Genomic DNA, 14,554 nt, shown 5'->3' with positions numbered 1-14,554 from the left:
GGGACAGAGGGACAGAGGGACAGAGGGACAGAGGGACAGAGGGACAGTCGGACAGTCACAGGGGAGGCTGCCCGCTCTCCCTCACACACACCGGGACACGGGAGAGTTGAGTACCGGTCTCTGTCCGAGGGGGAAGCCGCTGCGGGATGACTGTGGCCGGTATTAACAGCCAGCGGCTGCGGAGTTTGCTCCGGAAGCAGCAGGGCCGGACGCTGCTCCTTGACTGCAGGCCGTTCCTGTGTTTCTCCGCTTCCCATGTTCATGGCTCACTCAGCGTCAGCCTCAACACGCTCATGGTCCGCAGGGCCCGGGGAAGCCCGCTGCCCCTCCACTTCATCATCCCGGATGAGAAAGCACAAGCCCGGCTGCGAGAGGGCCGAGTGGCCACCGTGGTGGTCCTGGATGAGAGAACCCCGCAGAGAGCGAGTAAAGGCAGCACTGCCCAGATCGTGTTCAACACCTTAACCACTGCTAGCCCAAGAACGAAAATCTACTTCCTCAAAGGTGAGGCTCAGCCGGAGAGGGCTCCTCTCCACCGTCTCAATCTTGTACAGATTCTCTCTGTCTCCGTAGGAGACACCAGGCAGTGAACGGTGCTGGCCTTTCAGCTGTTTATTTGTGGGGTTAACCAGTTTATTTTAAACTATTTTTGTTAACGATTGTATTTATACTGTATGATACACATTAGTAAATATTATTGTTAAAACGGCTAGGAAAGAAATGACTTCAAAGAGTGCTGTGACTGTTATTTATCTAGTTAATACATTTTACACTGAGTTAGGATTGTGTTGACTACAACCCACACAGCGCTGAGTTTAGAGCGTTCTAGCATCGCGTTTGGTGTAAGATTCCTCTGTGGGCTAAACGAGTTCTCAGCTAGAGCGTCCCTTGTAGTGTCTACTGGGACTCGGACTGACCGAGATGGAGCCCTGGAGCTATATCAATGTATAGAGATAACAAGGTGTAGAGCTGGATGAACACAGCAGGCCACGCAGCATCAGAGGAGCAGGAAAGCTGAAAAAATCAGATTTTTTACTGAAGGGTCCAGACCCGAAACATCAGCTTTCCTGCTCCTATGACGCTGCTTGGTCTGCTGTGTTCATCCAACTCTACACCTTGTTATCTCAGATTCTCCAGTGACGGCAGTCCCCACTACCTCTATCAATGTGTAGCCGCCTCTTCCACCACGCTCTCAGAGATGGTCTGTGACTGTGCGGGAGTCCAAATGGAAAGTCCTTAGATTTCAGAAAATACAGTCAAGAATGATGGCAATACACTCGGAAAATGCGGGACAGTGTCGGTACATTCGTCACCAAATTGAAACTAAACCCCAGGATTGCAGTTTCGACTGCCACTCTTCAAGTCCTGTCCTTCAAGTCCACGTGAGTCAGATCTAAAGTATCATTCCTTTCCATTCCATCCTGTCTGACTGAGCCGCTGGGAATCCAGTATGATAGGTTTTTTGTTCCTGATGGGGGGAAATGCAGGACTATAGGGGAATAGCAGAGCTATGGGTTTAGTTTTGCTTAGCTCTAGTTAAGAACCAACTGATATTGTGTTGATGGTCTCCAGTCGGATAGTTAAACAGTAATGAAACAAGCCCTGCCTGTTATAGGAACTGCCTATGTTGAATTTGCCTTTAAGGTTAGATAGCAACAGTGATACCTTGGTGATGTGATAATCTAGCCTCTTCAGTACAAGGTACAACCGCATTCGATTCCATTTGGTAATTGTACAGAACATCAATGGGGAAAATAACACCCTGCCCAAAGAAAGGGGATCCTACCCTGAATCAATCAGCAATCCCAAATCTGACCCAAAAATGATAATCTATTGTGTTGTTAGAGAAAGGTATGAGAGAGGATATCCATCTTAAATGATCCACTTTTTTTTTAAAAGTTGGAAAAGATTTATTTCCTTTCAATGTTGCTAGGAGAGGCCCAATGTCTTTTCATCAATTTCAGCCACAAATTGTTGCTGTCTGTTTCCACATTGCTTTGAGATCAGGTTTGTAACTGGCCAAATAGTCAGTAACAATCCTGTACAAATCTGTCAATAGCAGTGTGCAAATGGTCAACCGTTCAATAAATAGACTATTTATCTGCCTACCCCTCAGTAGGTAAGATAGAGTCATGTCCCTTGCAGTCTGCTCACAGAATTCATTCTTAATCAGAATGGCCAATAACTATCCCTCATTCAACATTACAAAACAAAAACCACATCATCTGGTCATTATCATGACGCAGTTATAGGAACTTGCTGAAACTGGCTACCTCACTTCCAACAATGCAACAGAGATTACATTTCAAAAGAACTTCATTGGCTGCAAAGTGCTTTGCAACATCCTGAGATCATGAAGATTACTATTTGGATACAAATTATTCTTTCCATGCTGTCAGCAAGATATTGATTCAATCTGAGTTCAAATAACTATCCTCTGTGAGTTTGTTTCATTGTAGATTTGCACTTTTCTAAAGTAACTACCATAAATGCCATTGTCTTTTCAGATAACAATGTGAAGGAGGCTATTGAGTAGAAGATGTGACATTGTGTACCTACGTAAATTCAGGGCTAGAATATTCTTGTTGGATGTGTCACAGCAGTTGGGTGTGAAGGGGTAATTAAGTATGTATCATGTACCAGAACCTGATATCATCACCAAATACTGTTGGTAAGCAGCAGTGAGCAATCAGTTTGCAATTTATTTGAAAGCAGATTTATTATGTTAGGGCAGGCAAGTTCAAACGCTTCTAGGAATTGAATCCTTTGTAACTAGACAATAAAACCTTCCTTTTACCCAAATATAATTACTGATAATCAGTGTGTAATAAAGTATTTATTTATAGAAATATACTTGCAGTAATGCTATTTAAAAAAACAATTTGGTAATAAAACATTAGGTAAATGAGAACTTACAAGAGAAAAATAAAATAAAGGACTGAGTAACTGGGTAAATGTTCTGAGTCATTTGAGTGCCTGAAGCTTCCATTAGTAACAGTTTCAGGACTACATATCAGTTGGCTGAATTGCTACATTCTGTGTCAGCCAAAATGTTTTAGCTAACAGAGGCAGTTCACTTTGAAATCCACAGAGACTGTAATGTTGACGGCTTTGCATTTAGCTTATATTATTTGCTCACTTGAAGTTTACCCATTGGACTTGGATGCTAACTTTTTTCTGGGATTCGCATACAAGGACTCCCGTAGCTTTCTGCAGGCTTTCCTCATTAAATGATATTCAAGTCCTCTGTGCTGCCAAAGTGTGTAACCTCGCATTGTCTCGCGTTATATTCCATCTGCCAAGTCTTTGCTCACTGGCCTAACCTGTCTATATCCCTCTGCAGGCTCTTTGTCATCCTCACTATCCCACTTAATTTTGTCTGCAAACATGGCAATAGTACATTGACTTTCCTCATCAAGCCATTAATACATTGTAAATAATTGTGACTCCAGCAACATTACTTGTGGAACTCCAGTAGTTGCTATCATGAAAATGCTCCTTTACCCCAACTCTCGCTTATCTATCTACTGGTCTGCACACTTTTTGACTCATACTCTCATAGACTCTTTGTACAGCTCACCAGGTTCTTTCTTGGCTGGTGTATTGTATTCAACAGAAGGAAAAGAAAATGTACATGACTTTTACCCTCTTCCAAAGGCCCCTCCCAAATATTTCACCAAGATTTTTGTTGAATTTAGAATTCCCCATTGCAGTTAGTCCACTTGATGACAACTGTTATTTATACAATAAAAATGAATCCAAAGCATAGTTCCAGTCTGTTGAGTGAACAAGTCCAGGCTTTCTTACTCAGCAAGGAGAGCCCACAGCTAACTGTTCCTTTCTGTTGTTGTGCAAGGTTGAAACATGCAGATATAAACAGTTTTCCCCCCTTGTACTGTGTTTAGGAGGTTATGAAGACTTTCACTCTCAGTATCCAGAATGTTGCACTGAGCTAACGCCTGGCTTGAACTACACTGGTGTGCAGGAGGTTAAAGAAGCTGCTGCAAGCCCTATGAACCAACATGACCAGCCTTGTAGCAACCACAGACCAGTCTATGATCAGGTGTGTACAACTGAAGAATAAACACTGAGCCCTGTGCTGAGGGACAATCTAACTTTAGAGTACGTTTCCTTTTAGAGGTGCCACAGAAGAGGAAACAACATCAGACAGTTGCTTTTTGAAAAGCACTGCTCGTAATTGTCATTACTACATGACATCACACTGCCATAATTGGGTGCACACAAATGTACTACTGAAACCTGACAGCTTTGAACAAAGTCACGTGAACATGTGGGAAGGTATTTTTCTTTACCAAACTCCTGTTTCCAGAGGGGTTTTACGTGTGTCATTTTCAGGGGTTTTCTGTTTCATTTACCTTCCCTTCTTTGTTTCTGTTTTGCATATATCAAAGGTTCTGTTCCTGTTCTCTCGATTACCTTTTGACTTTTTGACAGGAGCTGGAAGTAGGTGTGTTATTCGTTCAGTTTAAACAAATCAACTGGACATAAGTTTGCATTAACCAATGCCTATCATTTCATTTCACCCAGAGAGTGGAGAACCTATAGAAATTACCTCTGCAGAAAGCAAATGAGGCCAAAACATTGAATGTTTTCAAGGAGGAGTTAGATATATTCTTCGGTCTAAAAGAATCAAAGGGTATGGGGAGAAAGCAGGAACAGGGAACTGCATTGGCTGGTCAGTTGTGGCCATACTGAATGGTGGAGCAGGCTTGAAGGGCTGAATGATCTATTCCTGCTCCTGTTTTCCGTTTCTATTAAAACGGACACCATCAAAACTGGCTGCAGTTCTTAATTTTCAGAATGACTTTAATTTATATAATCCTTTCTGACCACTGACAATGAAGTACAAATGTAAGTGAATAATAGTTGTACAGTAGGAATTGCAAACTGATACTTTGCAAAGTGCAAGCAGCAACATGATTACAATCGGATCAACTGCTTTTTTTTTGAGATGTTGTTTGAGGGATAAGACCCCAGGGAGAACTCCTCAGTTCTTCTGTCATGGGATCTTGTTATGTCCACACGAGAAGGCGAATGTGGCTTTGTGACATCCCTGCCAGTGAAGCATTGCTGAGTTAGTGGATGGAGTGTCAGCTGAGAATTTTCTATCAAACTGTTTGGAAAGGGACATAAAACCTCAAACTTCTGACTGAGGTCAGAATGCTACAATGAATGAGAATTTCAAATTAATTCTATGATACGTTTGAAATTACACGTATGGGCTAGGCCTCTACTTTGCTCTCTCCCTGATCTCTCTCTCTGCAGTGAGATATCAGGCATTAAATTCTTTGATTGAAAATGAGAGAATCTGGATTCATCTCTTTAGATTGAACAGAAGATTGAGCTTGTGAGCCCAGGGTCTGGTCATCTAGGTTTCGACACTGGAACAACAGAATTCTACCATCAGAAGCACCAGAATGTCACATTTTACACACATGTACTTTTGTCTGCTGTGTTTCACTGGATTTGTTTGAGAGCATGGCTGAGGAACCTGAACAAGCTCAGGAGATTTCACTACCTAGGCGTAACAAATGAATCCTGCAGACTGGGACAAGTGTATGTGAAGTGTAACCTGCAGCCAAATGTGTATTCAAATCCTGAACCACCTTACTCCTGACTGGAAGTCATGTGACAATGTCAGTTAATACTAGTCCAGCCAACCCTCAGTATTAACATAAAAGTAACGGCAGCCAATATTTTCCTGCCATCTATTCAGAAGTAATTAATATTTAATATTACAATCAACTAATACAAATAAACATTTATATTTACATCTGGTGCCTTATCCTTTGCCCAAAACAAACAAACAAACGTCTGAGGCAGAGATAGTAGGAACTGCAGATGCTGAAGAATCCGAGACAACAAGGTGCAGGGCTGGATGAACACAGCAGGCCAAGCAGCAGCATAGGAGCAGAAAGGCTGACATTTCAGGCCTAGACCCTTCATCAGAAAATGTCTGAGGCAGGCTGTTTTCCACTTGTTAACCCCATGTGTTGTCAAACTCGGGCCAGAGCAAGTTCCAGTCCACAGAAAGGCAGCGTCACCTGAAACTTGAACATCACAGTCCAGCCCTCTAAGTTCTCCGGAGCTGGACACCTGCTTTAACTGTTAATGTCCCAAACTATACCCAGAGCAGGCAATCGGCTATTAGTGTGCAGCAGGATGCCCAGGACAAACTGCTCAAATTGTGTGGTTGAAAGCCTCCTTTTCAAATGGATTAGTAATCAAGGACCATCTCCAATTATTAGAACAATATAATGCTGTTCGTATGAAAGTGCTGCATGAAAAAAGTATTTTTAATAATCCTTTTAAGAAAACAGGTATTTATCTGTTTATAGATAATGGTGAGCTGGGTTTGCCTGTTCCTTGTCGCTCTTCGAGCAATACTCAGTAGCAAATCAGCCTGAGGGAAAATGACAGTGAATTTGTATTTTACTCAAAGTTTCAGATTATTGAAGTAAATCGTGAAATAAACCCTCCTGTCGTGAACCAGGCTGAATTTACTTGACCCACACTGACTCTGCCCCCAGTCCCCTGTAATTGTTGTTCCACCTACTCCGTGTCCCCACATAGAATAGAATCCCTACAGTGTGGAAACAGGCCCTTTGGCCCAACAAGTCCACACTGACCCTTGGAGCATCCCACCCAGACCCATTCCCCTATACCCCACCTAAGCTACACATCCCTCAACACTATGGGCAATTTAGCATGGCCAATCCACCTAACCTGCACATCTTTGGACTGTGGGAGGAAATCCACGCAGACATGGGGAGGATGTGCAAACTCCACACCATTGCCCAAGGGTGGAATTGAACCTGGGTCCCTGGTGCTGTGAGGCAGCAGTGCTAACCACTCAGCCACCATGCCTCCCCATATTCCAAGAGTGGAGGGAACCGACCCACTCCGCCCCACACATTGATTGGAGGGTCTTTGTTCCCACCTTCTGACTTGCACCAAGACCAGTTTATTCACACATTCTTCATTATGGCATTTCCCGTGAATTATGGTGCCCTGCACAGTTGCCCAGTGATGAGGCCAGGCTTGCTTGCCCCCACTTTACAGACCCCAGGGATCAATGGCCCCCAGTTGCTGAACTATTAGACACCTATAAGGCCTCGACCTGGATTCTCCCTTTATCATGGCCCCCTGACGTTGCTGTCCCCATTCACCTTGCTTCAGGTACCATGAATTTCATAGCTAAATGTTAGTGAATCTGTTCAGCAATACTAATTTTGACCAGAGATCTGATGGCAAGTTGCTCATGAGTTAGATGAAAATATGACTCTGAACTCTCTAGAGATTGGTTTGTTAATTTTAAGGAGCACTGTTGATGGCAGATAACTCTTGTCTCAATCATAAACAGCATTCCCTCAGTGTTTAAAGAAAACACATTTTGTTTTCACTCCCTTCACCCTTTAGCAGTCTGCCTCAATGCATATCCTTGGGATCTGCTCCAACAATCCTGCAGACTAATCAGCAGCAAGGAAGTGTGTTGGTAGCAGCACAGAAAAAAACACATTTTTATTTTTCCTTTCTTCCTGTGTTGGAAGCACCTGGTCCCTGGCTTGAGCTTTGTAGTAGCATAACTAAGGATGCTTGGGGAATTGCAATTGCATTCTGCAACAGATCGGGTACGAAACATTGGGCTCTACTGCAAAGTTCTTAAATGACCAAGTCTGACATCTGCAGTTGTGGAACTCTGACCCTATTAGGAACTGCTTAAACATGGCAATAATGTAGAACATTAAAAATATTATGGCCAAACTAAAATATTAAATATGCAGAATAAATAATTTCATGTCCATTCCCATCATGCTGTTTAGTATGATTAAAAACTGTCCAGCCAGACTGTCACTTGTGTGAGATGATGACTGTCTGCACTTGAACAGCACAGCATCAGATGTGCTGAAGTGTTTTTTTTTAACCACTGTGTTCTTTCAGTTAATTAGTAGGCACAGCAGAACAGGGCTTGGAAAGCAGCCTCTCAAATTGTTTACTGTTTAGGTTCCTGATTACATGTGCTTGGAGCACTGCCTTTGCACAATGTTAACGACAGTTCAGCTATTCAGGCAATGTCTATGCTTTAGTTTGTTCTTAAGCTGTGTTCACTTTACAGTAATATTGACAGTAAAGGCAGCAGAGTGGTGAAGTGACACAAGTCAGGACACATTGAGGGTTTTTTAAGACAGTACATTCCATGTCCAAGAAATTCCAGAAGCTACCTCCCCTTCATTGCTTTTTTGACTTGGGAGAGAAAGTTAGATGGGTGGCTCAGTGGTTAGCACTGCTGTCTCTCAGCGCCAGGGATCTGGGTTCAATTCCATCCTCCGGTGACTGTCTGTGTGGAGTTTACACGTTCTCCTCGTATCTGCATGGGTTTCCTCCCACAGTCCAAAGATGTAAAGGGTTAATCTTCTACTGGAATTTTCATGTTCACTAATGTGTGCCACCACTTTTCATTCCATTTTGATTTTCTGATGCAAACCTGTTTCTCTCATTGTCTCCATGTTGTTTAATGTCTTATGTTGTGTTCATTTTTCAGGGGAAACCTGTTGAAATCCTGCCTTTTCTGTACTTGGGTAGCGCCTACCATGCCTCCAGACCCGACTTTCTAGATGATCTCCACATCACTGCTTTGCTGAATGTCTCTCGTGACTGTGCGGAGTACTTCAAAAGCAAATATCACTATAAATTCATTCCTGTAGAAGACAGTGCAACTGCAGACATGAGTTCCCATTTCCAGGAAGCGATTGACTTCATTGGTATGTAACAATTATGAGAGAATTAACACTTGCACAAGGAGCACCTAAAGGCTTGCTGTTGGTATAGACCATACAATGTGTCAGTTATCCAACAAAGTCACTTCTGTGTGATTGAAGATATCCCCTTTGTGCAAATGCAAGCAGCTTGTCTTTTCAGAGTACTTGTTAAATTAGAGTTAACGCTACAGTAAGCTCTTAGCAAGGAACTGAATTGTAAAGGTTCAGTTCACTTCAAACCCAAAATGATCAAATAAATTGGGATATTATAACATAGAGTAGTGATAAGACTCAGTTTTTTGAGAGAGAATATTCCAATTTAATTAACCATTTCTCTCAGTTTCAAAATTGGCCTTGTAATAACTGAACAGACTTCAATCCAGTTAGGCCCAAGCCCTAAAGTTTTCCAGTTTGATATTGGTTACTGAGACAGGCTTCATTCTTCTAGAAGAAGTGGATAGTTGTCCCATTAGTGAGTAGGAAGGCTCCTTAGAAGTTAGGAAGGAGATGTCTTGGAGAGCAGATTAAACCAAGTTTTATTCAGTGGCTAACTGCCTTCTGCTACAAACAGAAATTTGGTGCTGGCACTGTGGGAGTAGGGGTGGGAGTGGGAGTAGGGGTATTATTTTGAGTTGCTGCAGGAATTATTCCCCTCCCAAAGCGCTCTTACTGGAGGCTGATTCCGAGCTGGAACATCTCTCAGGAACTTATTTGAATGTTTCCGAGGCCGATCATCAGACTGGAAACTTGTTGGTCTCCGGAAACACTGGGAACCATGGTAACTACTTGGATGTGACCTCTTGCCAGCAGAGCAAGGTGAGGAGGCCCTCGAGTTAAGTCCTTCAGAGGCAGCAATGTCTGCAGGCAGTTTGTGAATGGGGCTCCCACTCCACAAGAGTGACACAGCAACTACGGCAATTTTTTAAAGTTTCTGAGAGGCACCTGCAGGTAAATTTGTTGTGGGCAAGCCAGAAAAACAAAGGCTTCTATAGTCCCTCCAGCTTTTGAGAACTCACCCACCTTCTTTAATGTTTTTTTCTCCTGGATGGTGTCAAGCTTCTTGTGTTGTTGGAGCTGCATCAATCCAGGCAAGTGGGGAATGTTCCATCACACTCCTAACTTGTGTCTTGTCGATGGTGCAGTGAAGAGTTGGGATGTGAGTCAGCAGCCACTGACCTGATCTTGTAATCTTATTGTTAATGTGGCTGGTGCAGTTCAGTTTCTGGTGAATAGTAACAGCAGAATGTTGATGGTGGGGGACTCAGTGATAGTGTTGAATGTCAAGAGACTTCTTTAGTTGGAGTTGATTGCTGTCACTTTTGTCAAGTGACAATTACTTACCATTTCAGGCCAACCCTGCAGATTTCTGTGATCTAACTATGCCCAGGTTGTGGACTGCTGCATCATTTCAGGAGCTGAGAGTGAATTTGAACACCATGCAGTTATCAGTGAACGTTCTAACTTTAGCACTATATGCTGACAACAGTGGTGCTTTTTGTTAGCCTCAGTGTCTGTGGACTAGAGTGAGAGAAATAAATGTAGCTTTTTCCCATGCTGGAACACTTACCAGTGATTCCTTATTGAGCGGGTGTATCTCAGAGTTGCACAAGAACAGGATCTGGTTCAGTCATGATGTCCAGGTTCATCCACATCGAATAACCATGGATAGAGTATTTGAAACTGCCCAGTAGGGATGGGATTAGTATGAATTAATATCTTAGCAAATGAAGGTGATAATTTTTTTTTGGGGGGGTGCAGTAAAATTGCCTATTGATCAAAGTTTTACCAAGTGGGTGTTTTTGTCTCTCGTAGCTAAAGCATCCCGTGGACTTTGCAATATTCTAGAGTGTTACATTTAATTGCCTACCTGAAGATATGTAAATGTAATGCACTGATGTGCCAGATACTTTAGCATATGCATTAACCAGGAGCTAAACTGGACTTGTTATTTCACAGATCATGTGAGGCACACAGGAGGGAAGGTGCTGGTCCACTGTGAAGCTGGAATTTCTCGCTCGCCCACAATCTGCTTGGCATATCTGATGAGATCCAAGGAACTACGTTTAGAAGAAGCCTTTGACTACATTAAAGAGCGAAGGAATACCATTTCTCCCAATTTTGGGTTTATGAACCAGTTATTGCAGTATGAATCTGAAATCCTCTCTCTCACCCCGACCATCCAACCTTGCAAAAGAGACACTGTCTCTTGCTCTGCAGAGGAACTGACCTACAACAAAAGTTTGGAAAGTTCAGTCTATACTTTCCCCAGTTCACTTTTGAGTACAGTGCCAATACCATCACCAGCTCACCCATTTGAATTCAGCCCGATAAAGGTATCTCTGTCTTGCTGAAATACAAAGCAATGTCAGAAACCATCAAATGGAGGAAATGTAACTGAAGGATCACTAAAACTGATATGTCATGTGATGGTGAATCCTGGCTGATTTCCCATGGTTTTATCAGGACCTACAGTATTTTGTGTTTACCAGACTTAGTCTTCTTTTTAAGATTGATGTCCAACCAGATCAGCTCAGCACATCCCTTCTGGAGACTGTTGGAACTCATTACTGAGCCATGATGGAACAGGAAGACCATAGTAACATGAGCACATTGAGAGAGAGAATGGGAAGGCCATTGCAACTCTGTATCATGTGTAAATGAAGCTTACACTCACTATCATGGCTATGTGTACTGCATCAGATTGACATTGACCCAGCCTTGCTATGCTGAGCCCTGTCATTGTCCTGTGGCTCAAGTATTCTGAGTAAATCAATGCGAACCAAAGGCCCTGTTGACAGTGTATTCAATGCTTTTGTATTTATTCATTTGTCTCAATTCAGGGTCATGTGTTCTTGTCTTAGTATCAAACATATGCATGAACAATTGCTTTTTTAATGTGATGCTTTGTACTAGATACCAACAACATCATCTGTATTTGAGAAGAGCCATGACACACCAGATTGGGGGAGGGGGAGTTAGAAAAGTTGATCATCATTGGTTATGATCTGTGGGAGGAGTTCAGAGATGGAGGCTAAATGACCATGTGCCGGCTTTGTGCAGGAGGTTTGGGGGCTGGGTCCACCTCCATCAACAATCTCTCCTTTAAACATTTAAGTGCTCCCAACATTCCCTCCTGCACATCGATCCTTGCTATCTGGGGGCATCCTTTCTCCCTAGCCTTACCATCCCCTGCCCACCTCGCCAGGACTCAACTCCACTCACTACCCTCAGACTCTCACTTACCTGGCCCTGCAATCCACAGCATGGAGCAGTCCCATTCCTGAACAGCCATTCCGATTGGCTGGCAGCTCCTCTGGAGTGAGGAGTGGAAATCCCACCTCGACACTTGATGGGTGGTCAGACAGCAGTGTTGGCAACTAGTGATCTCCCTTCAGACTCCTTGGCTCTGGGAATAGAAGGCCAGCCATTCTATAGATCTCTCCACCTGCTCCTTGTAGGTTTCAACACCTTTGTGTTCAGCCCAAGGTACTACAACTGTGCTGTATTACTATACACGCACAGATATAATCGACAGCATATCACCAAACTCGTCTCAAAATAGACAGAACTTGCAATTATACAGTATGTTTTATGCCCACAGGAGGTCCCATAACAACTTTATTTTGAAGTGCAGTTGCTGTTATTGTGTAGACAGCATGGCAGCCAGGTCTGTACTTGGCAAAATATTTCAAACTGCGGTGAGGTTACTGAGCAGTTAGTCTGCGATGCTACGGGCTATCGGATCATCCCTTTTGTTATCTTTGATCGGGTTTATGGGATCTTTATCGACCAACTGAACGAGGAGAAGGGCCTTGGTTTTCGAAGTCAGCAGAAAGACAGACCTTGACTCAAGCGTCAGCTGTATAGTGGGGGTATGAAGCTATAAACCTGTACCAAGAGGCAAAGAGTCTACTATTGACACAGAGGCATTAGAAAACTCTCTTTATTTTCTTTGTTTTTATTTATGAAACCTTTCTTGCACATTTATTCCATGTTCAGCACCCCCTGACCTTGGTACTTATGTTCATGGTGATAATCCAAGTCATAGAGACAGATTCTCAGCTCTCTTGTGTCATGGACCATTGGACTTTCCTTGAATATCAGGCAAGTTTGACCAATGGGTGCAGATTAGAGGCCAATCTGCAAAATTCGATTTACGCCTGAGCAGGAAGTTCAACATTGGTGCCAAGAGCCAACCTCTTCCCCAGGCACTGAGTTCCTGCAAACCCTTCTGCCCCAGAGCTTTGAGACTTGCACTAGCCCCTCACTGAGCTCCCAAGGTGTAATGCTTCCCCCCACCCCAGTCCATCATATCATGCCCTCTATTGATTGATACTGAATTCCAAACTGCCTTTATTGAGCTCTATAAGATTTCTCCCAATGGAAATTCTCCAAGAACAGCTATTTTCCCAGGTGGTAAATAAGGACCACTACATTTAGGTAATTCTCTCACCTCATCGGATGCAGTTGTGAATCATGCCACTATCAGCCTCATGACTATATTAATACACTGCTACCTCAAATTGAAAATATACTTAACATAATGATGGTGCTTTCTACAGTTACAATGATTTGAAACAGTTTGAATCTTGTCCTGTCGCACCAGGTGTCCTGCTGGTTTAATGTGGATCTGAGCAGAGGTCTGACCACTGAAATGCTGTTTGAGTCATTGATGTCAAGTTTGTCTCAGGATTTGTGAATACTGCTATAAAAATGTAAATGTTTTCAGGGCATGTTGCAATAGCCCCTTGTCAATGAGCAATACATTTTGGGAATAAGTGCAGTTGTGATTATTTGTATCTTGCCTGTACAGTATCAATAAAATGTTTCTGATGGAAACCATAGCTAAATGGAATGATTTTAAAAATATACTTCTTCTTGCCAAGCCTCCTCCCTGGTCAATAATTTGAAAAAGTATCTACTGAGGGAAAGAAAATAACTTTGTCCCTTTTTGAGGGAGTGTAATATCATCGGTGTTCTTCTGGAAAAAAAAATAGTTCTACAATGTCCTCATTCCTGCTGTTTTCCCAAAAATAATATTTTAGACAAAATGTTTAAATGTGATGCAGTCCCCAGTTTCCAAATCCCACAAGCTCTCGTTTTTCACTGGTCTCCGGAATGCTGACAAATTTTGAGAATAAACTTTTCATGTCTGCTACCTTAGAAAGTGAAAATGGAGCTCGAAGTGACTGATTGCTAATGCAGTATTGTAGTAAATGCAATAATTGATGATCTCTATAACTGAACAGCACTTATCCTCAACTCCAAAAGCATTAAAGAATCATAAAGACAAGTCATGGATTCTTTCTGCATAGGGATTCAAGCCCATCAAGTCTGCACCAGCCCTCTGAAGAGCACTTGACCCCAATCTCTGCATTCCTGCATTTCCCATGGCTAATCCACCAGCCTGCATGTCCCTGAACACTATGGGCAATTTAGCATAGCCAATCCACCCTAACCTGCTCATCTTTGGACTGTGGCAGGAAACCCACAAAGACATGGGGAGAATGAATAAACTCCACACAGTTGCCTGAGGGTGCAATTGAACCTGGGTCCCTGGTGCTGTGAAGCAGCAGTGCTAACCGCTATGCTGTCCCAGATACCAAAGGGCCAATATATTCTAATATTTACCTAAGCAATATTTTTTTGTCAAGTACAATTAATGTACAAGCATGAAATAAGGAGATGCAGTTACTTGATGGATTTGGTGAAATCCCGATAAGTCCTATTCAGGTTACCTGGAACTCCAGAGACAACAAGGTGCAGGGCTGGAT

At 42.8% G+C, this 14,554-nt stretch overlaps 1 protein-coding gene across 1 annotated transcript; it reads left to right on the top strand.

Annotated features, from left to right (window-relative positions):
• Positions 1–6: 6 nt before the first annotated feature.
• dusp5 (dual specificity phosphatase 5) lies at positions 7–13,619 on the top strand. The gene is made up of 4 exons (XM_020522286.2): positions 7–504; positions 3,906–4,063; positions 8,564–8,783; positions 10,737–13,619. Exons 1-4 carry the CDS (start codon positions 147–149, stop codon positions 11,129–11,131), a joined length of 1,131 nt encoding a protein of 376 aa, XP_020377875.2. The 5' UTR covers positions 7–146; the 3' UTR covers positions 11,132–13,619.
• The last annotated feature ends 935 nt before the right edge of the window (positions 13,620–14,554 follow it).

Source organism: Rhincodon typus, chromosome 20, assembly GCF_021869965.1.
Source record: "Rhincodon typus isolate 14 chromosome 20, sRhiTyp1.1, whole genome shotgun sequence".
Taxonomy (NCBI): Eukaryota; Metazoa; Chordata; class Chondrichthyes; order Orectolobiformes; family Rhincodontidae; genus Rhincodon; species Rhincodon typus.
This window is presented reverse-complemented; position numbering and strand designations above follow the sequence as displayed.

Bases quoted from the DNA above. Each gene is read 5' to 3' on its own strand.
- dusp5 (XM_020522286.2), top strand. From the start codon at position 147: ATGACTGTGGCCGGTATTAACAGCCAGCGGCTGCGGAGTTTGCTCCGG. The intron at 4,064-8,563 runs GTGTGTACAACT...TTCATTTTTCAG, and splicing joins ACAGACCAGTCTATGATCAG to GGGAAACCTGTTGAAATCCT. The intron at 8,784-10,736 runs GTATGTAACAAT...GTTATTTCACAG, and splicing joins GGAAGCGATTGACTTCATTG to ATCATGTGAGGCACACAGGA.